This window comes from Rosa chinensis, unplaced genomic scaffold, assembly GCF_002994745.2.
Source record: "Rosa chinensis cultivar Old Blush unplaced genomic scaffold, RchiOBHm-V2 RchiOBHmChr0c38, whole genome shotgun sequence".
NCBI lineage: Eukaryota > Viridiplantae > Streptophyta > Magnoliopsida > Rosales > Rosaceae > Rosa > Rosa chinensis.
In genome coordinates, this window is record NW_020126847.1 from 104,982 (window position 1) to 127,209 (window position 22,228).

The 22,228-nt window shown below is 38.5% G+C and overlaps 2 protein-coding genes across 2 annotated transcripts; both read right to left on the minus strand.

Annotated features, from left to right (window-relative positions):
* Positions 1 to 5,704: 5,704 nt before the first annotated feature.
* LOC112181392 (UPF0496 protein At4g34320) lies at positions 5,705 to 8,434 on the minus strand. Its single transcript, XM_024319757.2, has 2 exons — positions 7,503 to 8,434; positions 5,705 to 6,764 (listed from the first exon to the last, which is right to left on the minus strand). The coding sequence occupies exon 2, from the start codon at positions 6,725 to 6,727 to the stop codon at positions 5,861 to 5,863; it is 867 nt and encodes a 288-aa protein (XP_024175525.1). The 5' UTR covers positions 6,728 to 6,764; positions 7,503 to 8,434; the 3' UTR covers positions 5,705 to 5,860.
* Positions 8,435 to 20,242: 11,808 nt separating this feature from the next.
* On the minus strand, positions 20,243 to 22,228 carry LOC112181389 (UPF0496 protein At4g34320). Its single transcript, XM_024319754.2, has 2 exons — positions 21,853 to 22,228; positions 20,243 to 21,125 (listed from the first exon to the last, which is right to left on the minus strand). Exon 2 carries the CDS (start codon positions 21,089 to 21,091, stop codon positions 20,246 to 20,248), a length of 846 nt encoding a protein of 281 aa, XP_024175522.1. The 5' UTR covers positions 21,092 to 21,125; positions 21,853 to 22,228; the 3' UTR covers positions 20,243 to 20,245.

Here is a 22,228-nt window from a genome sequence, read left to right on the forward strand (position 1 = left end):
ATTAAGTATGATGTCTAGGACAGTAATTGAGATTAGTGGTACTTAAGAGAGCCTCGCTCCACCGACATCTCTTCCTACTTTCCTGGTCATATTTGATTGGAGTCACCAAACGGATTGAGTGACTACAATCTGTCTAAGTTTGACTTTCATTTTGGATTAGACTTTGGTTAAAAAACTTTGATGTAATCATTGGCTATTAATAAGTGTCGATTCCTTAATGTCTTGGACATACCTTAATTCGGACTTTATTATATAAGAGCCAATGGTTTTCATGTGGAAACATTATGAGAATGGACAGAGTTCCTTTGCATCACCTCTAATGACTACGAACGTAAACGAGTATTAGAGAAACTTATGTGTCACTCTAGTGGGTTGTATGCAACCACTATTCGAGTTATTGAATCCAACTGTTTGGCTCAAGTTTTGTTGCAGCTGGTCAACAATCTCTTTTCTTACGCGGGCGTGCCAGCACAGTCGGGTGCGGTCGTCGGGGGTGTCCCTTGACCTGACTTCTGTCGAGCGATTGTAGACGAGGAGAGCACCAACCTCGTCGTGGGATTTTTTGTGCCTCGTGGCGAGGACTTTTGCTGAGCTTCTTGAAAATCACAATCGATACTCGATGTTGTAGATCGAGCAGAGCGAGAACCACTAGGAAGTGAGGAGAACTTGCTAAAGCGTGACTTTAGCTTGGCTGGGTTGTTAGGGCATTACCCTTGCTTGGCTAATTCTGTAACCGTTGTGGTCGCGGCACTATCGTCGGCTCCCTCGGAGACTAGGACTGAAGTACGTTGGCAGAGGGTTTAGTGGCACTGAAAGTCGGCTTCTTAGAAGACTAGGACTAGGAGTGTGATCACCGGTAAGAGAAAGAGAAAGAGAGGAGTTGCTCTTAGAGAGGTTGCTCTAGAGAAAACTTAGATCATCTTAGAGATGTTTTGATGTTGTGAATGTGTGTTTGTTTGGTCGTGGTACTACAATCGGCTCCCGAGGAGACTAGGACCGAAGTACGTTGACAGAGGGTTTGGTGGCACTGATAGTCTTCTCTTGAGGAGACTAGGACTTAGAGTGTGATCACCGATAAGAGAAAGAGAAGGAGAGGAGTTGCTCTTAGAGAGGTTGCTCTAGAGAGAACTTAGATCATCTTAGAGATGTTTTGATGTTGTGAATGTGTGTGTGTGGTCGTGGTACTACAATCGGCTCCCGAGGAGACTAGGACCGAAGAACGTTGACAGAGGGTTTGGTGGCACTGAATAGTCGGCTCTTGAGGAGACTAGGACTTATAGTGTGATCACCGATAAGAGAAAGAGAAGGAAAGGAGTTGCTCTTAGAGAGGTTGCTCTAGAGAGAACTTAGATCATCTTAGAGATGTTTTGATGTTGTGAATGTGTCTGTTTGTGGTCGTGGTACTACAATCAGCTCCCGAGGAGACTAGGACCGAAGTACGTTGACAGAGGGTTTGGTGGCACTGATAGTCGGCTCTTGAGGAGACTAGGACTTAGAGTGTGATCACCGATAAGAGAAAGAGAAGGAAAGGAGTTGCTTTTAGAGAGGTTGCTCTAGAGAGAACTTAGATCATCTTAGAGATGTTTGATGTTGTGAATGTGTGTTTGAGAATGAGAGGAGAATGTGTTTATATAGGGAAGAAAAAGAAGAGTGAAATGATGAGTGGAAGAAAATAATGAAAGTGGAGTATGGAAGTGATTTGTAAAATATGGAAAAGATAGAGTAATGATGAAATGAAAGCAAAGCATGAAGGTGCAGAAACATGGAAGTGATGATGATCTATTAAAGAGATTGTAGTAGAAAAATATTTCCAAGGAAAAAAGAAAAGCATCTAACTTTCTTCATGTGGGTAGGAAACATGAACATGATGAATGTAGAGCTGGTTTTAGGTCAGTTTCTGCCCCTTTATTCCTTCAATTATTTCTCTACCAAGACTTCAGAATGGGCCTTCGACTTCTGCATAAAAAATGTTCCATTATGAGTGTAGATCATCTTGAAAAATTTTCAGAGCTTTCTTCCATGTGGTTGGGCCGGAAATGCTGCTGGACCTCTTACAGGTCCAGTTTTCCAGTTTTGCTTCTGTAGAAAATTGGACTGATTGTTTGAAGGCCTTCCACTCAAAAGTAGCTCTGGAACTCTTCATAAGAAATGATCCTTGGGATTTCTAGATTTAATCTGGAAAGTTTTAGCTCATTTCAATTTCATTTGGTTAGTCTGCCGCCCCTCCTTCCTTATTTAGTTCGGTTTCTCCTAGCCGAAGTAGGAAAATGTGCTAAAGTTGACTTTTCATTTCCTTTTCTTGCAGCTCGCATAATCTTCCATATTAGGCTTTATTTAGCCTCTAAATAATATATTTCGAACTTGTCGACAATATATAGCTTGGGCCACTGATATTGTATCAATTTCTCCAAGACACGCCTTGTCAGGCCAAAATGCTCATTTTGGGTTCAAACACCAACCATGTCATGAGAGACGATTTATGAGATTCTCACACATATAGGCTTTGACATGATGATCCGTGTATTAAAAACTTTACACGGACATCTATTTTCAAAACGAAGAAAAGTAAGAACCAATAATTGGTTCGAGGAGCTGCACATGTGCCTTATGGCGCCATGATTGTGCAAAGACCGGCCATACATGACCGGCGCCGCCTACCCCCTGCGGTAAATACATGGCATTGACGCCATAAACTCCTCTCTCTACTTCTCAAGTCTATTGTGACATTATGGCTTAACCAAAACCTTCATTGATTGATTATAAAGTCCATGTTTCGTTCTGTGAAGCCTGTTATTTAGGATTGAGACCATCCTATGCAAAGGAGATTGAGGAAATAATTCCATTCTTATAAAGAATCTAAGGGAATTCTATGGATTTGATCAACCAACTTGCAGACTGTATAGATGTTTTATGGTGTTGGTTGATACGCAAACACGCTGGTCACGTGTTGTGCCATTATCCACTCGTAATGCTGCTTATACTACACTCCTAGCACATAACATATGGCTACAGGATCACTACCCAGATCATCCCATTCAGTCAATTTGACTTGATAATGCTAGAGAGTTTACATCGACAATTTTCGATGACTATTGCATATCATTGGGTATTGATATCAAGTATCATATTCCCATGTACACACCCAATTGGTCTCACGGAAAAGCCACCATTAAACAACTACGATGGTAGCCCGGACATGGGTAATGCGCACCAATATTTCCGCTTGGGTTATGCAATATCGCATGCAGCTATGCTAATTTGTCTACGACTCATAGCAGCCACTCAACTTTTATTTGCGTTACAGCTAGTGATTGGGTTCAAGTCTAATATCTCGTATTTATGCATATTTGAGTGTGCGGTTCATGTGCCAAATTGCACCGCTACAGCGCATCAACATGAGTCATTGCAACGAATGCATATATATATTTGTTGGACATGAGTCTCCAACTATAAGTCCACTATATAGAACCCTTGACAGGCGATCTCTATTTCGCTGGATTTGCGAATTATCACTTTGATGAGACAGTCTTCCCGTCGTTAGGGGGAGATTAGAACATCAATGTTCAACCGGAACGACAGGAATTGTCGTGATCTGTCCCCACTATGTCTCATCTTGATCCCCTAAAAGTGACGAGATCACATATACATGCTGCAAACATGCCTGCAAGGATTGATGTCCCCACAAGAGGACATGGTGCCACCCAGAGAAGATGGGTACTGCACCACTACCATGGATGGTGGTATGGTGACGCCACAAAGGTGGCATAATGGCGTCATAGGCCATGGGTTCCGCTAGAGAGAGTAGGAGACCCATAGGTTCGATGGATTCTCGCCCTAAGAAGAGAGCAAGTTTGGCACAACTTGATCCATTGATCATTAATACTCAAAATCCATCTCATGAGAATATTTTGGATTGTGGTTATGTCCAAGAGACATCGTTGGGGGACGCCTCAATGTTAGAACCAATTCCTGAGAATATAGAGATCTCTACGGACTACACTAGTGTACATGAGGACGTGGAATTATTGAGACCAATGACATTAACCTTACTCCGTTGAAAAATGCCAACGTAGAGAAAATTGGCTTAAATGGAAATATGCGATCCAGGTTGAATTGGATTCACTAACGAAGAGGAATGATTTCGGGCCTGAGATGCCAACACCTCCTAACATAAACCTATTAACATTAATAGGTCTTCGTTAGATAGCGTGATGAGAAAAAGAGATGGTAATCTCGCCTTATGGCGTAAGGTTTCTCACAACGCCCTGGAATCGACTACGAGAAGACATATTTTCTCGTAATGGATGTCATTGCACTCCACTACCTTATCAGTTTGGTAGTTTCCAAATAACTGAACATGCAGCTTACGAATGTGGTCACTGCGTATCTCTATGGGGATCTAGATACGGAATATAATGAAGGTTCTTTTGGACTTCATTTACCTAGGTCAAGTGGCTCTAGACCACTGAGCGTATTTGCAACGAGGTTGAAATGCTCACTAAAATGACTACTTGATTGGGAAGGGATATGATGAACTATGCCCACGCGTTTCCATGACAAGTTCCGGATTTGCAATTGTCGCGATTTATGTTGATAAACATAATTGGAACCCTTGAGAGTTAAGGGAAACCGCTGAACACCTGAAATCCGAGTTTGAGAGGAAGGACATTTGGAGAACACGGTTTTGTCTAGATTCAGAACTTGTATACCGTGTCAATAGATGTTTAGGCATTTTGACAAAGTCAAAAATACATTCCCATGGTCGTCTGTAGTCTTGGCCCTAAAAGGGATCCGTTTCGTCCCAGGGAAAGTGCTTACTTATGTACAATAGGCGCATTATTGTACTTAGCACAATACAAGACCGGACACCTCAATTATTATGAACTTGTTGGCTAGACATAGCCCCGCGCCAACGCAATGCCATTAGATTGGTATAAAGACAATCTTTCGATATTTGAGAGGTATGATTGATATGGGCTTGTTCTATCCCTACAGAGAAAAGAGATGACGGAAGTGTGGGATCGGACCCCACAAGGCAAAATGCCACCTTCCGTGCTCTTCCTCCCCTCCATCAAAATGACAACAAGCATTTCTAAATATTGAAGTGAACCAAATCCGATCAGAGGATAATGTAGCGGACTTATTTACTAAGTCGTTACCAAAATCCACATTCGAGAAACATGTGAAGAGCATCGGATTGAGAAAGTAATCCGAACTCCCATGATTGTAGCAATCAGGGGGAGATATTGACATCAGGGGGAGGCATGATGTCTACATGTTCGATCTCGAAGAGTGAAGGACGTGTTGTGCTCTTTTTGTCCTTCGACCAGGGTTATTTTTGTCCCACAGGGTTTTTGTTACCTGGCAAGATTTTTAACGAGGCAACAATCAAAGCGTCATCACCAAGTTTGAGCGGCACACGGGGGAGTGTTGAAGGATATCGACATAATGTGTGCCTCTACAAACTAGGGTTTAGAGTTGTAATAGGAATGTGTTCTAGGTATTCAATTGTAATCAGATTCTATTAACTTTTTGGGTACCTTGTAACTCACTATTTAAAGGGCTCCTATTATCAATAATATACGCAATTTCATTCTCCTACAACAAAAAATATATATTAAAAAAAAAATTGTTTACTTTTTAGTTTACATTATTGTATTTTTGGATATTTAATATGTTGATTTTTCATGATGCTTTAGTAAGTAAATGAGTGTGACCAGCTGAGCATGTTATAGGCCTTTCCTCTTCGTAAAAATCATTGGTTAATATATCAACTTTATTGGTGCTATTCTGGCCTCTTTTGTGATTGGCCTTAAGTGCTTAATTAACATTAACTCAAATATAATTAAATCTTACTCTTTTATATGCCCTTCGTGATCTTGATGCTCGTAGAAACCTCATCTCTTGCCTCTAATATCTGGGACTTGGAATTCCTTGCTCTTTCCATCAATTCATTAATGTTCTTGAGAAGACGCTCAATACTTTTCATATTGAGATTTACTTCATCCTCAATTACAGAGTTGAGATGGGATAAGAGTGATTTTATGTCATTTACAACACGATCGAGACGCGTCTGAATTTCTCCCAATTCCTTAATGGAAAGCACAGTTCCGGATTGCATTAAGCGAATTACATCATCCGGATACTCGAAAGGAATTTCACAATCCTCAATCCAAGACAGAGTCCAATGCTGTCCGGCTAGTGTTGGGATAATAGTAGCAGCAACGGCCAGTGCAACAAGTGGAGCAGCCATAACTGCTGCCACAACTGTGCAGGCAAACTCAGCAGCTGCAGCACCAATGAACAATATATTAGTGACCATCCTCAAACAGCGTCTCCAAGCACGAGTACAATCATACTTCTTGCGAGGCTTTCCTTTTTGGCTAATCAATTCTTCATGCAAATCTTCTCGCCGCTTCATCAAACATTTAACATTTTCGAGCAACATTTGTTCCGCAAAATGCTGATCATGGACTCTACCTGAGGCCCCCTTGACATTCTTCAATTTCTCCAAAATCCTCATGTAACCATCATCAATTCCTCCGTCGTTGTTTCCCACCTTCGTAATTTGAATCAAACATTTTTCATACGACTCTAGGAACTTCCCCAGTTCAGTTAGGAAATCTTCTTCATTCTTGCAAGCGTCCTCGTAATATCTCCAAAGATCTCCATCACGTTTGCAAATCTTTTTAAAGATCTTTCGACTTAACTTTCTCACTCCCTTCATTCCCACTGTGCAACCCACTGACAAGCTCTCAACTTCTCTGCATTCACAAAAGCATTTCTCAACTTATTAGTACCTAATATTTCTTCTTATTGGAAAATGAGAACATGCAGATGCACTCGGGAGAAAAAGTAAACCACCCACAGAAATTCAACAGGCTTTAATGTGATTTATAACATTTTCCTTCAGGGTAAGTTATGCCTCTCCAAAAGGTTGAAGTCCCTACCTTAAAATTAATTTCAGTACAAACAAGTTTTTTAGTTGTGGAAAAAGTAATAATTTGGGACCAACTAATTATGACAGAAAAGGAAATGCGAGTGATGTGAACATTATTGAAATGGCTCTGTTATAGATCCATGTATCTGAGCAACAGATCACATTTATACAGTATTGCAACTCTAGTAGACTATGAAGTGATCTTGACACAAGATCGATCATTTCCAAGGTTGAATTCTGTTCTGTTTGTGTCAATGCCATCTTTCGCATGAATAACTATGCAATTTTGGCAATATTGGCATATGTGTGCTATAAGATGACATGCATTGGAAATCTCAAGGCATCAAGCTTCAGAGAAAGAAACGATCAAACCGTAGGTTCCAGGTTTATCCAGCCAAACAAAAGCATATAATATAAGATCACATTGACAATCGATCTCAAAATAGCACGTATACTACCTTAATTTTCTTGAATAGAACGTAATACATATTGAAGTATATATGCTTTCAATGAAACGAAAATAAGATGATATAAGTATATAAGAGAGGGAGATGGATTATACCTTGCTCCGGTAACCAACAGCTCTGCATTTGATCAAGCTTATCAAGCCCTTCCCACCGATCGACCTGTATGGACTTGGTGCGACTTCTTAAGGGAAAAGCTATAGGCTATGAAGTGTTGTGATTGGTTAAAACTCGATCGAGCAAAAGGACCGCATAGTGATAAGAATCTTGTCACATGCTTTTGCTGAGTGGGTTTGCATGATTAATTTGTACGTTCTTTGAATTAAGGTCTTCCTTGTCTGCCACTCACTCGTCTTTTTTGCTAGCTGTTAGTCGGTACTAAACTACTAACAGTGTAATCCGCACTTATTTGTTTCCTTTGAATTATTGTCGCACCAAGTACTTATTTGTTTCCTTTCCTTTCAATTATTGTCGCACTAATTGAGTATTTGTCTGCCACTCACTGGTCTTTTTTGCTAGCTGTTAGTGGATACTAACAGTGTAATCCGTACTTATTTGTTTCCTTTCAATTGTTGTCGCACTAGGTACTTATTTATCTAAGAGCTTCTCATTCGCCGTCATCACCATCCTCGCCTGCACACCCTCTGGCGCCTTAAGTATCCGTTCTTTGCATGACAAGATTACCCTCACCATCTTCTAGTTGGAATGCGTCAGATACTTTAGGCATTGCTTAAACCGATCAAGACCGGTACTGCGGATGACTTCTTTGGCGCTGGAGCTGAGTTCGGCGTCGAAGTCTTGCAAGTCTTTGTCATCTTTGCAATCCGCCTGATACAATCTCATCAAGTCTTCAAAATGCTTGCAGAGATCGTCAGTTGGCCTTGGTTCGGCATTGAAGGGAACAACCCTATGATTCTTAGCAAAGGATGTCTTTCGCTCCAAAACAGGTCGTCGTCTCTCTGGCTTTGCTTGAACACCGCGCATTTCGGAAATACACCGCCTTCGAAAACCCGAATTCTAATTCTCTTCGTTTATGTATCGCACTGCTGTTTGCCTAAAAAATTCAGGCATTTGTATTCGTATATATAGCTCGGCTAATAGAAAAGAAAACACCCATTTCGGAAAAACAAGTTGTAGTCTTTCTTAGCAATTTAAGTGTTCAAATGTCGGTCACGCGGAAAGCGACTATAACAGATAAAATATGAATTCCCTCCTCCCACCTGACTTGCAAGTTGCTATTGCCCAAACCGTGTGAAGCTTGTCTATCCAACTTCCTTCCAGTTTCCCAGGAAATGTCCTTCCAATTCTTCCTCCCACCTGACTTGCAAGTTGCTGGTGGCCTAACCGTGTGGAACTTCTCTATCTAATTTCCCAGGAATGTCCTTCCTTCCCGTAACCGTGCGGAGGTTCTCTATCCAATTTCCCAGGAAATGTCCTTCCTCCCCATAACCATGTGGAGCTTTTCTATCCAATTTCCGAGCAAATGTCCTTCCTCCCCACCTGATTTGCAAGCCCCAGCCGTGTGGACCTTCTCTATCCATTTTCCCAGGAAATATCCTTGCTCCATCATAAAGCTTGACTACTTTTTGTACTCTTATTTTTGTTCTTTTTGTAACCGGGAATTTCTATTATTCAGTTTGCTGTTGTTTTCCTACTTTTCCTCCGCATTATCTCATTTCAGCCTCCTATAGAAAATACTGTAGTGTTCACCTGTTCAGTTGTTGACCAAAGAATTTATACTCAATAACCCTTAGATTTACATCAAGGGTGGAAAACAAAACACCTGAACTTAATAATAATTCTCTCTGCCATTAGATTTACATTCAAGGGTGGTTGAGCATTATTTTCTTGGTCAATAACTGACCAGGTGAACATTTTTGTAGACAGTAAAATAACCATATTTTTTTAGAGTGATTTTTGAATTTATCGGAATCTTGAAAAACAAATTAGTGGTTTTGTAATCATTCAATTGTGAACAATTTTGTATAACCAACATTATATATACGTGGAGGCTTGTGTGATATTGGTCACGGGGAGTGAGGAGGTAGCGCTAGCTAGGGTAGAGTCACAATGTGAAAGCAAACAAAAAGAAAGGAATTCAGAACATATTTCTCATTTCATACCCAAAAAATGGGTGCAGCTTGCAACTTAAAAGTTCAAAGAAAATATTCCTACATCATGGATTGGTGACAATTGTGCACATCCTACAAATTCTTATCCTGAAATTGAACTATATGGCTAGCTAGCAATTTGTAACCGTTGCTAAATGTAAAGTTGCAAGGTACTGTTGTGGGCTTCATAATCTGAGTCAAGAGAGGAAAATGCTAGGTAAAAAATGGGTGTCTTTAACATTCTTACGCCCTTGAGAGAAAGCCTACCCTTAGGCTTTAAAGTTTGAGAATCTGATCATGATGGAATGGGGCCCAGTTGGATCACCAGCCGGAAGCCCAGTCTATTACACCAGCCATTTCACTGTTAATGTTTTTCTTCTTAACAGCCATATCGAGAACCTTGTGAGGAGTCCAGGTGATTGAAGTCATTGAACCACTGCCATCGAAGTAGGAGAGATATTAATATGAATATATGATCACCCAATTTCTTCTTAATGAGCGAGACATGAAAGGTGGGATGGAGTTTCAATTGAGCCGGCGGGTCCAATATGTAAACTACTGGTCCGATTTTGGCTAAGATCTGAAAATGGCCATAAAATTAAGGGGCTAATTTGTGTGGTGGTCTCCTAAAGAGTGACTTCTGCCTGTAAGGTTGCAATTTGAGGTAAACCCATTCCCCTATTTTGGAAACATATCCATAGGTTGCCTTATCAGCCTATTGTTTCATATTTGTTCTGAGCAGTGACTGTGTTGCTTCAATAGGTCCAGGAGCTCGTCTCTGTTCTATAAAGCCTGGTCCACGGCGTGAACTACTGTAGTGCATGGAAGGTACCTGATAACAGTGGGTGGTGGCTGGTGGCGAACTGTAAACAGCTTGAAATAAGTCATCTTTATTGCTGAATGGTATGTGGTGTTGTGTTACAACTCGCACCTAATTTACCAGTAGTTTACTGGTCATTTAGATAGTAAATGATGGGGATGATACTCCACAAAGCACGGGTCTAAGCAAAGGAACAACACCATACCAGAAACAAAGGAACAACAACTATAATATGCTGCCAATGCTGTACTTTAATATTCAACATATCGATCAGCCCCAAGGGCTTACAATTACTAGTTTAAATAGAACCAGAGTTCTACTTGAAGGGAAACTAATGAAAACAAAAGATATCCAAAGATACTACGTACTCTATCTAAGCAATTAAAGACAAAATCTTCTAGGAAACAAAACAATAAAATAAAATATATATATTTCACTACTTTCTAACATAGTTATTTAGATAAGGTGGGCTTTTAACACTTCTCTTTGGCCTGCATGTTGCATTGCAGTAAACGATTGAAATCTTTATTTTACTTTCATTTCGAGCATTTATGAGGAACTTCAAAGTCGAATTTTTCTTCAGTTCATTTTCTTATAAAACTTTTTTTAAGAAAGATGTAGAGCACGTTAAACAGAGTTCGGGGATATGCGGCACGCTAAAATTGAAATCTGTGTGAATAAAATACAATCTACAGAAGTTTAATTATTTCGTTGCAATTTTTCAGATATTTTTGTAAGGGCAATAGTGTCGTTCTTTCATCGTAACTATAAAAGAATAGAACCCTAGAGTGGGGAAGGGGCCCCTCTATTTTTGGGGGGGCTGTATACACAGAGTGAGGGGGAGAGACATCTGGTCGGGCTGACCCAACCTGAAAGCGAAACCCAACCGTTTCTTTGTTGTCCGGCCACCACCAGTCTCGCTGCTGGTCAGAAAAGAAGCGCCTCTCCTTCTTCCATTAATCCATGGCCTTTGCTTAGATTGATTTGCAGTGTGCAGCAAGAATAGAAGTCGAGAAACCCGTTCGGACTCGTGAGATAAGACCCAGCTGGAATTCCCTTATTTGACCACCATTGGCTGGGATTCCAGTTGGGCTTCGTAGCCCCTTAGCCTATGATCAGAACCCCCAAGCCTCTTACATCGAATTGTCATGAGAAGAGAGTTAGATCGATGTGAGTTTTGGATTTTCGGAGCTTTCGATGAGCTTTCCGACTAATCCACACCGAGTCGAGCTCCGGTGCAGTTATGAAAGTTGATCCTTGGGTTGTGATGTTATTTTGATATAAGCCTTTGTCACGCCCCGAATTTCTAATAAAGAAATTCGAATCCAAAACGCGATAACTTAACAAGCACAAGAAAACACTTAGAAAATTTTTCATTTAAACTAAGCAACAAAACAAACCGAGCTCACCAATGTCAATACCGACTCGTTCTTTAGAGTCACATATTACATCACAAAGAGTTTACACATTAAACTGAACAATAATTCAATAAGTAAACACACCCACCCCACTCACTACACAGTGTAAGATTAAAACTAAGAGTATTATTCGACGTCCACGCTACCAAACGTACATCTCAGCTTCGACGACAATCACTCGAGATTCTAACCTGCACAATAACCCCTACACCATGAAATATGCACCGGGTTGAAACAACAAATCCGGTAAGCTTTTGCAAGCTCGTATGAGTAACCTAAATAATCACAAACACCTTTCCAACCCAAGGACAACAAATCAACACAATGATTAATTCTAACATCAAAATCCTTTCTTTTTAAGGAAAATATGTCACCTCCATGACAATCAATCATTCGTAATCTCGACAACAAACCAAGAAATCACTTTTCTTTCCTCTCGACCGAAAGCATTATCACCCCGACGACAAGATAAAACATTTCTCAACTCACTACAAGTCTCAACCACAAATGCACTCAAAATTTAAAATAAATAAAACAGTAATCTCTACATAGAAAAAATAGTTCAGGAGATCACCAAAAATAAACACACAATCCAAAAACGTAGTAATCCCTACATATAGTTTAGTTCAGGAGATTACATTAAAATCAAACAATAAAAATAAAAAATTAAATAAATAAGAAAATCAAACAACTCACACCAATGCCAGGAAATCAGCTTTTTAATTCCATTGAAATTTCTCAACAACTCATGCTTGACAATTTCTCAACTCAAGAGCAAATTAAAGCAACCAAAACTCAACTCCACAATTTTGTAAGAATCCAAGTCCCTCATGGACAATAAAAGAAAATAAACCACCCGACACTTTCTCTAAGACAAAACATGTACTCATGACCCCAATTAAGTAACCCACATGTTACTTTTATGACGTACGATGGCAGATTGACTAGAGCTCTAATTAGTTGAGCCCTTAAAATGGGTTCGGTCGTCAGAGTTAACGTCTAATTTGGACGGAACTTGACAAATTGGACACGGCTGACTGAGATTCAAACGCTCAGGGATGTTTCTGATTAGATTGAGACTAGCGGGATTAACATGAAGTTACCCCCAAACCACAGGGGAGTAAACTGAATTTTATCCTATTTTTTATCCTTGCCAATGGAAAAATATGGTGCAAACTTAAGAAATTTATTAGTAGAAAAGGGGCATATTTAGCACAAAGACTTAGATTTTTCCAAATATGAAAGTCTAGACATTTTGCTTCAACACAGTATACTTGCAGATCACTGAATGGTGAAATTCGTGAAACGAAATGGCTTGTCTATCCAAAAGATCTAGATAGAGTATTTTGTTTTGTTGCAAGCTATTTAATGCAAAGAATAGTAGAAGTCAATCAACTAATGAAGAACTTAGAGATTAGAAGATCTTAGTGACAAGCATAAAGGTCATGGAAGAAGTATTCATCATGTTACTAATATTAGTTGGTTTGAGTTACGTACGGGAGAGACTCTTAAAAAATAAGACAATTAATAGAATTGTACAACAGCAAGTTAACATAGATAAAGTTTATTGGAGAAATGAAAAGAATTATTGCAGTTATTAAAGGTCTTTCTAAAACAATTTGGCATTCGTGGAACAATTTATTGAGACAATTGGAGAGTTTGATCCAATAATGAAAGAACATCTTCGGCATATAAAAGATGATGAAATTCATAGTCATTATCTAGGACTAGAATACAAAATGAATTGATAGATTTGTTAGCTTCTAAAATTAAAAATGAAATCCTAAGAATAGTAAGGAAGTAAAGTATTTTTCTATCATTCTTTTTTTTTTTTTTTTTGAGTAAAAGAGGTCATATTCAGCAAGCGGTACAAAAACGACTCACCCTATGGGGTCGACATAAAGACCATTCCATATAAACTACTACAAAGCCACCCCTAATAAAAGAGCAAACCAACTAGTAATCTCCTAGCACACCCACCTTTTAGGATTAAACCCAAAATAAAGAAAAGTAGAGTCCCGAAGAAGAATAAAATGATGACGGGTCTCTCTTTTCTTTGCGATCTCTCCCGCTCAAGGCAAGAAAAAAATAGGCCTATCATTTACAAAAGAATGAAGGCCCAAAACAAAACCCTAGCAGCCCAATACCAGGCCCAACAAACTCCAAGGGAAAACCTAGATGAGACTGCAGTCAAGCCACCGCCGCCATACACCACTCGCCAGAGTTTGACGCTTGCACTACCACCACCACTGATAGCACCCTCCTAGAGGCTACCGCCCATACCAACATGAAACCCGAACAGAAATGGATCCGATTCTAGTAAAAGGTAACGAACCCCATCACCATACTCGAACCCAACTGCAGCCCGTCATCCACCTCTGCCAGTGAAGGAGAATCGAGAGCGGCACCAGTTCTATTGTCCTTCACCAACAACAGCTGATCCCAGCCAAGGCAGAGAGTACCACATCAAATGGAAAACCCATTCTCTTGTAATAGCCATTCCATATGCGACCAGATCCATCAAGTTTCCAACGCGACCCAGCCGTTATAGCCCAGGACGGCTGCAGACACCAAGCGCCGCCATTCACTTCACCCACGAGCACACCTCTGTAGAGTCGATCAAACACCAGATCAACATCACTTTTGCCATCAGAAGCTTGAGAGTGAAAATTAGGCAGGTTTCGACAGAGAGGCCTGTCTTCATCACCACAGTTTGGACCATAGAAGGAGGCAAAGCAATCCTTCCACATCGAAAGTACACGGCCTCCGCTAGCAGAGAGAGGAGGCGGAGTCGAGAGCTCTCTTTCGAGAGGCAACAATATTTTTATTTTTTTATTTTCTATCATTCTTGATTATACTCCAGACATTAGCAAAAAAAAAAAAAAACAAATGTCTTTAATTTTGCGATGTGTGGAAATATCAAAAAACCTAACAAAATTTAGAAGAATATTTCTTATAGTTTTGAAGAGTAGATGATACCATTGGAAAAAAAAACTTTTGATGAACTTATAATTGTTATAACCAAACTAGAACTTGATATTAACAATTCTAAAGGGTAGGGGTATGATAATGGTCAAACATGAAGGGAAAACATCAAGATGTCCTAAAAAGATTGTTAGAAATTAATCCAAGAGTATTCTACACACCATGTGGCTCTCATAATCTTAACCTTGTGCTTTCTGACATGGCCAACTCTTGTCCTAAAGCTAAAACTTTTTTTTTTTTTGAAATAATACAGAATAAATATAGACATATATTATTTTCTTCTACAACAAGAGTTGAAAAAATTTATAAGATAATGTAAATGGTTTAACTATCAAAGCATTGGCTACAACACAGTGGGAAAGTCAGGTAGAAAGTGTCAAAGCTATTAGATATCAAGCTCCACAAATTAGAGCTGCTTTACAACAATTGGCAAATACAAATGACTTAGATGGTGCATTGAAATGTGAACCTGAAATGTTAGCAGACTATGCTCTTGTAAACTTTGAATTTTTAAGACATGGTTATCTGGTATAATATGCTATATCCCGTTGACTTGGTTAGTAAAAAGCTACAATCTAAAGACTTGGATATTGGTGATGCTATTTGTAATACCCCGAAAAATCCAAATTAAATTCCGTGGATTTTTAGAATTGATTTCGCGGTATTAGGAGCGAGTGCGAAGCTTGGAGAAGTTGTGGAAGTAGTTCGAACGATTTTATTTTCGAAATCGAACGTTATTTAGAGGATCTCAAAAAGTGACTTTTATATGTATCGAATTGAGAAAATTTCCTTCATGAAAGTTGTAGAGCTCGTCGATACAATCGCGTGCATATGTGGAACGCAATATTCGGAGTTCGTATGAATAAGTTATGAATATTTGAAATTTGGAAATTTCTATAATATGAGAAATTTTCGGAAATTTTCATTAAGGACGAAAATTTTCTATTTTGCTAAACAGTCCCCCAATACGCTCCGTTCTCTCTCTTCCGTTTCTCTTCAGAATCGCCGGGTACCGACCGACCCGACCCGATCCATCTCCCTCCTCCGGCCTCCTCCGGCCACGACCCGGACCTCACCGGACTCGCCGTGCTCCGTCTAGCCTCCTCTGCCATCTCCTTGCCCGCCGCTGCTCCGAAAGCTGGATCGAAGCCCCTCCGAACCTAAGTTTCGACCCGATCGGATCTTGGTCGTGCCGGCGTTGCATGGGCCGATCCTCTCGGTTTTGGGTTGTCCTCCTCCCCCTGATCATCCTCATATCCTCCTTGCTCGACGATTTTGAGTGTGGAGTGAAAGATCACAAGTTGAAGTTTGGACGTCCCTGATTCAATCTAGAAACGTGATCGACGGCCGAGATTAATCCAAACTTCAAAGCTTGATCTAGGGCGATCTAGACCGAATCTCGCTTAGCCCAGGTATGAAAGTTGATCACCTTTATTTTCAAGAAGTTTGTAGTTGACGAATTTTGCATCGGAGGTGGTTGACCCGGCGTTGACCGCCGCAGTTGACCACCGGTTTGACCGCCGCTTGTGGCGGCGCGTCCGGCAGTATTTTTGTGTTCTGTTTTCAGTTTATTCATCTATGCATCCATACGAGCGTTTGATATATTATATGATTATTTTAGAAAAAGTTGATAAATAGTGGATTTACGTTTTGACGTTACTATTTAACGTTTTTACGTTTTATTTCAATTTTAATATGATGATCAGACCATCGGTTTTACTTCAAATTTTAATATGATGATCGTATGACTGTCCCGATGACTTTGTGTGGTCACGGGCGAAGATCCGACCGTTGGATCTTCGTATAATTGTGAAATAGTGATTCGGAAGGCGATTCGTGAGATCCGACCTTCGGATTTTCATGAAATTTTGTGGAGATGTTTATAAGGACGATTCAGGAAGATCCGACCGTTGGATCTTCGTGATAATTTTGGAGGATGATCCTAAGGGCGATCCGTGAGGATCCGACCGTTGGATCATCATATAATTTCGATCCGACCGTTGGATCGTCTTTATTTTCGAATCCAACCGTTGGATCACCTTTATTTTTGAATCCGACCGTTGGATCGTCTTTATTTTAGAATCCTACCGTTGGATCGTCGTTTAAGGTTATTTCGTGTTTCGTTTACTAAGCAAGACCATACTTGATTAGGTACTTGACGGTTTGAGTGACGAGCGTTCGGAATATTGATATATTCGACTTTTTTAGAAGATGCAGCTGGATTAGAGGTGAGTAAACTCACGTGGTTCATATTACGAACCGAATAAATTTAATTACTTTATTTTGTCGCAATTGTGTGAAATATTTATGGAATAAATATTTGTTTTAATCATATGGACTTGATCAACTACGATCCATAGTAAGTAAAATGATTTATTATACAAATGAATTTCACTGTTTTTTTGCTTGAACTATAGTTGGTATTAGTAGTCATTCCTGAGCGGATGATTACGTACATATATATTTACGTGGAATATATTTTGGTTGATGTGTGATTGGTATGATGAAATGATTGAGAATTGATTGGATATTATTCAAGCTATTAATCTCCCATTTAATTGTTGAATAATGAAATGTTGATCATGGGTGTGAAAGCTATTTTATTGCCCAATTGTGAATATGTGGAAATTATTTTAAGAAGTAAAGATTTGTCTTGAATATATGTCTCTTATGTGGGTGTACATATGCATATTTACAATCTAAAATTTATAAAGATTGTATGTTGTGAATTTGATTATGTCTGAAAAATATAATTATGAAGCCGGGTGATTACAACAACCCCGTGCTTAAGTGAATTACTGGTAAATGTGCTTCGTGGTGCTTCGTGGTTATGCTTCGTGGTTGTACTTCGTGGTTATGCTTCGTGGTTGTTAAGCCTTGGGCTCTAGTCCTACAGATAGTGCACTATTATACTCTTAGGAAGGGTGCTTACTTTGAGTATACATACTTTGGAGAGTGGCCTTGGTATGCTGCGGCTTACCCGTGCTTTGGGATTATGGCCCTAGCACGTGGATTTATGATTTGATACCAGTCAACTGGTTTTCCCGTGTTTTGGTATTATGGACCCTAACACGTGGATTTATGATCTGATACCAGTTAATCTGAAATTCACTAAAAGACTTATGTTATGTTGATCAAATATCTATCTATGATATATTTTGAATATGTGAAAGTGTTAGTGAAACTGATCAAATATCTATCCATGATATATTTTGATATGTGAAGGTGTTTGTGAAAAGTAAATCAAGCATGTGTTACTTTAATGTTATTCACATATTAATGTTGCAATATTGTTGGTTGTGATCAAGCATGTGTTGCTCAAATGTTATTTCACATATTAATGCTGCATGTGTGTTGATTGTTTATTTGAGTTATAAGATTGTAATTAAATAAATCAACAGTTTTTCTGTTTACTCACGAGCTTTGCAAAAAGCTTACCGGGTTTGGTGTTGTTGCAATCCCGGTACACTATTCAAATGTGTAGCGGGTAATCTCACAGGTCAGGAGAAACAGGGCAGTGATCGTGCAGTTTAGAGTACTAGTATTAGATTACAGCATTTGTTTTGTGAGGAGAATTATACTCATTTGAGTTTTACAATTTGATTTGGTGAGAGCGTGCTGTAATAAGTAACTTGAGGATTTGGTTTATGTAATATCAGAGGTGTAACTAGTGGTTGTTTCTGAGAGAAAAATTCAGAACGTTATTTGTATTGTTATTAGTCATGTTTCGGATTTGAATCCTTATTTCAAAATTCGGGGGTGACACTATTAAATTGTTAGAATGCTTGGTTTTTTTTTTTTTTTTTACAAAGTATAGAGAAGATGGATTTACATCTACTATGATTTTAGAACCTATATTTCATGAACATGTAGGACTTACAGAAGCAGTTTGATGAGAATGTAAATGATGAGCTTATACTATCTGTTGAAGACACTTTTAGGATTGAGTATTTTTAGATATAGTAGGTCAAGCCATATATTTCCTTCACATCAGTAGATCTGAACAATTTAATTATGTGAAAGTGTTTTAGTTTTTTATGTGATCTAAAACAATTAAAGTCATTAGTTGATACTGATTGAAAGTAAGTGTCTCAAACTTGAAGAGTTTCTCACTCCATGATAATGTTTATGATATAGATGGTTCAGAGTTGCATTTAGATTATAATTGTTAACAGAAACGTTAAAGAGAGATTTGAAAGCAAACTAGAAACACCAACTAAGTTCTGAACTTTGTTCAAAGGTGTGATTGTTTCTTAATAGCATGATACTATAGAATACTATTAACTGTACCTGTGACAGTAGAAACTTTTCTAAATTGAAACTAATAAAGTCATATTTACTATTAACTATGTCACAAGAAGGAAGCCATGTTATCTATTGAAAGAAAATTGTTCCAAAAATTTTAATATAATAATTTAATCAACAATTTTGCATCTTCTTGATTAATATATATATATATATATATATATATATATATATATATTTGCATCTCAAAAAGCAAGATTGGTCAATGAAACTTCTCTTAGCTTGTTGTTTATTATCAGGATTGTTTTTTTTGTTTTGTTTTGTTTATATATCTGCTATGTTTAGTTTTGTTTTGCTTTGCAATTTTTATTTTTATTTTTTAATATAAAAAATAATTAGAAAAGCTTGTCTAAATTTTGCCTTATGCCTCACTTTGTCACAGGACGACCCTGGCTTTACTATAAAGTTTAATCCAAAGTATGAAACTATTAATCTACTGACGATTATCATATTACCAAAAACATTGTAATCCACAAAAATCTGATTGTTGAAAAATATTGTCTAATATTTCATGACTTATTACAAAAGTGAGAATTTTAACTTCAAATTACCTGGGGTACTTTGAGTATCTTTAGCAGACTATCTATCTTGGCTCCTTAGCTTTTGGAGAGCATGTTTAACTTTTATCAATTTAGCAGCTGCACCATATCCTAAGTGGTTATCCATTTTAACTTTTAGCTATCTCGTTTTCTGTATTTAGGAGTGAGATGAGGTTCTCTTTTATTTTTGTTAATTTACAATATTTCTTTTAATTCATTATATGTAATTTATAAATACATTTAAACTTTTTTCATCATTCAATAAATAATATGAATTTAATTCTAGCTAAAATATAGAGAACTGATGCATATGTATTTCTAAAGTGACTAGCCAAAATGACTTTTTAGCTATTTACCTAAAATTTGACTAAAAATGCCGAATATTACTAAAATGCTCGTAGCTAGTATCCTCCTAACAAAAGTCACTAATTCAAGAATACTTTTTGGTTCTATGCATTATTGTTAGATAATTGGAATGTTGATTTTTCATATTGCTTTACTTACTGAGCAAATGCATTTGAGTGTGACCAGCCGAGCATGTTATAGGAATAGGTCTTTCCTTTTCGAAAAATCGCTGGTTGATAAAGTTAGTACATGTCCTTAGAAAGAAAAGAAAAAAAATATAATATATATAGGAGCTATTTTGGCCTCTTTTTTTATCTTCTAAGAAACCTCCTTGCTTGCCTCCAATATCTTGGACTTGCTATTCCTTGCTCTTTCCTTCAACTCATTAATGTCCTTCAGAAGACGCTCAATAGTTTTCATGTTGATATCTTCGTCTCCCTCAATTACAGAATTGAGATCGGATGTGAGTGATTCTTTGTCCTTTACAACACGACAGAGATACGTCTGAATTTCTCCCAAATCCTTAATGGAACGCATAGTTTTGGATTCCATTAAGCGAATTGCAGAGTCAGAATACCCTGAAGGAATTTCCGAATCTTCAATCCAAGACAGAGTCCAATGCTGTCCGGCTAGTGTTGGGATAATAGCAGCAGCAATGGCCAGTGCAACAAGTGGAGCAGCCAAAACTGCCGCCACAACTGTGCAGGCAAACTCAGCAGCTGCAGCACCAATGAACAATATATGAGTGACCATCCTCAAACAGCGTCTCCAAGCACGAGTACAATCATACTTCTTGCGAGGCTTTTCTTTTTGGCCTGTCAATTCGTCATGCAAATCTTCTCGCTGCGTCTTCAAACATTCAACCTTTTCGCACAAAATTTGATGTGCAAAATGCTGATCATAGACTCTACCTGAGGCCCCCTTGACATTCTTCAATTTCTCCAAAATCCTCATGTAACCATCATCATTGCCTCCGTCGTTGTTTTTCACCTTCTTAATTTGAATCAAACATTTCTCATACGACTCTAGGAACTTGCCCAGTTCAGTTAAGAAATCCTTTTCATTCTTGCAAGCGTCCTCGTATGATCTCCAGAGATCTCCATCACGATTGCAAACGTTTTTGAAGATCTTTCGACTTAACTTTCTCACTCCCTTCATTCCCATGTCTGTGCAACCCACTGACAAGCTCTCAACTTCTCTGAATTCACAAAAGCATTTCTCAACTTATTGGTACCTAATATATTTCTTTTTATTGGAAAATGAGAACATGCAGATGCACTCGGGAGAAAAAGTAAACCACACACAGAAATTCAACAGGCTTTAATGTGATTTATAACATTTTCCTTCAGGGTAAGGGATGCCTCTCCAAAAGGTTCAAGTTCCTACCTTAAAATTAATTTCAGTACAAACAAGTTTTTTAGTTGTGGAAAAAAACAAAAATTGGGACCAACTAATTATTACAGAAAAGGAAATGCAAGTGAGGTGAACATTATTGAAATGGCTCTGTTATAGATCCACGTATCTGAGCAACAGATCACATTTATACAGTATTGCAACTCTAGTAGACTGAATTGATCTTGACACAAGATCGATCATTTCCAAGGTTGAATTCTGTTCTTTTTGTTTCAATGCCATCTTTCTCATGAATAAATATGCAATTTTGGCAATATTGCCATGTGTGCGCTATAAGATGACATGCATTAGGCACCAAGCTTCAGAGAAAGAAACGATCAAACCGTAGGTTCCAGGTTTATCCAACCAAACAAAAGCATATAATATAAGATCACATTGACAATCGATCTCAAAATAGTATGTATACTGTCTTAATTTTCTTGAATAGAACTTAATATACATCAAGTATATATGCTTTCAATGAAACGAAAGTAAGATGATATAAGTATATAAGAAAGGGAGAGGGATTATACCTTGCCCCGGTAACCAACAGCTCTGCATTTGATCAAGCTTATCAAGCGTTTCCCACCGATCGACCTGTATGGACTTGGTGCGACTTCTCAAGGGAAAAGCTATAGGCTATGAAGTGTTGTGATTGGTTAAAACTCGATCGAGCAAAAGGACCGCATAGTGATAAGAATCTTGTCACATGCTTTTGCTGAGTGGGTTTGCGTGATTAGTTTGTACGTTCTTTGAATTAAGGTCTTCCTTGTCTGCCACTCACTCGTCTTTTTTGCTAGCTGTTAGTCGGTAGTAAACTACTAACACTGTAATCCGTACTTATTTGTTTCCTTTCAATTATTGTCGCACTGAGTACTTATTTGTTTCCTTTCCTTTCAATTATTGTCG

What these genes read in the sequence shown, in the direction of transcription:
- LOC112181392 (XM_024319757.2), bottom strand. Translation starts at nt 6,727, where the DNA reads ATGAAGGGAGTGAGAAAGTTAAGTCGAAAGATCTTTAAAAAGATTTGC.
- LOC112181389 (XM_024319754.2), bottom strand. Translation starts at nt 21,091, where the DNA reads ATGGGAATGAAGGGAGTGAGAAAGTTAAGTCGAAAGATCTTCAAAAAC.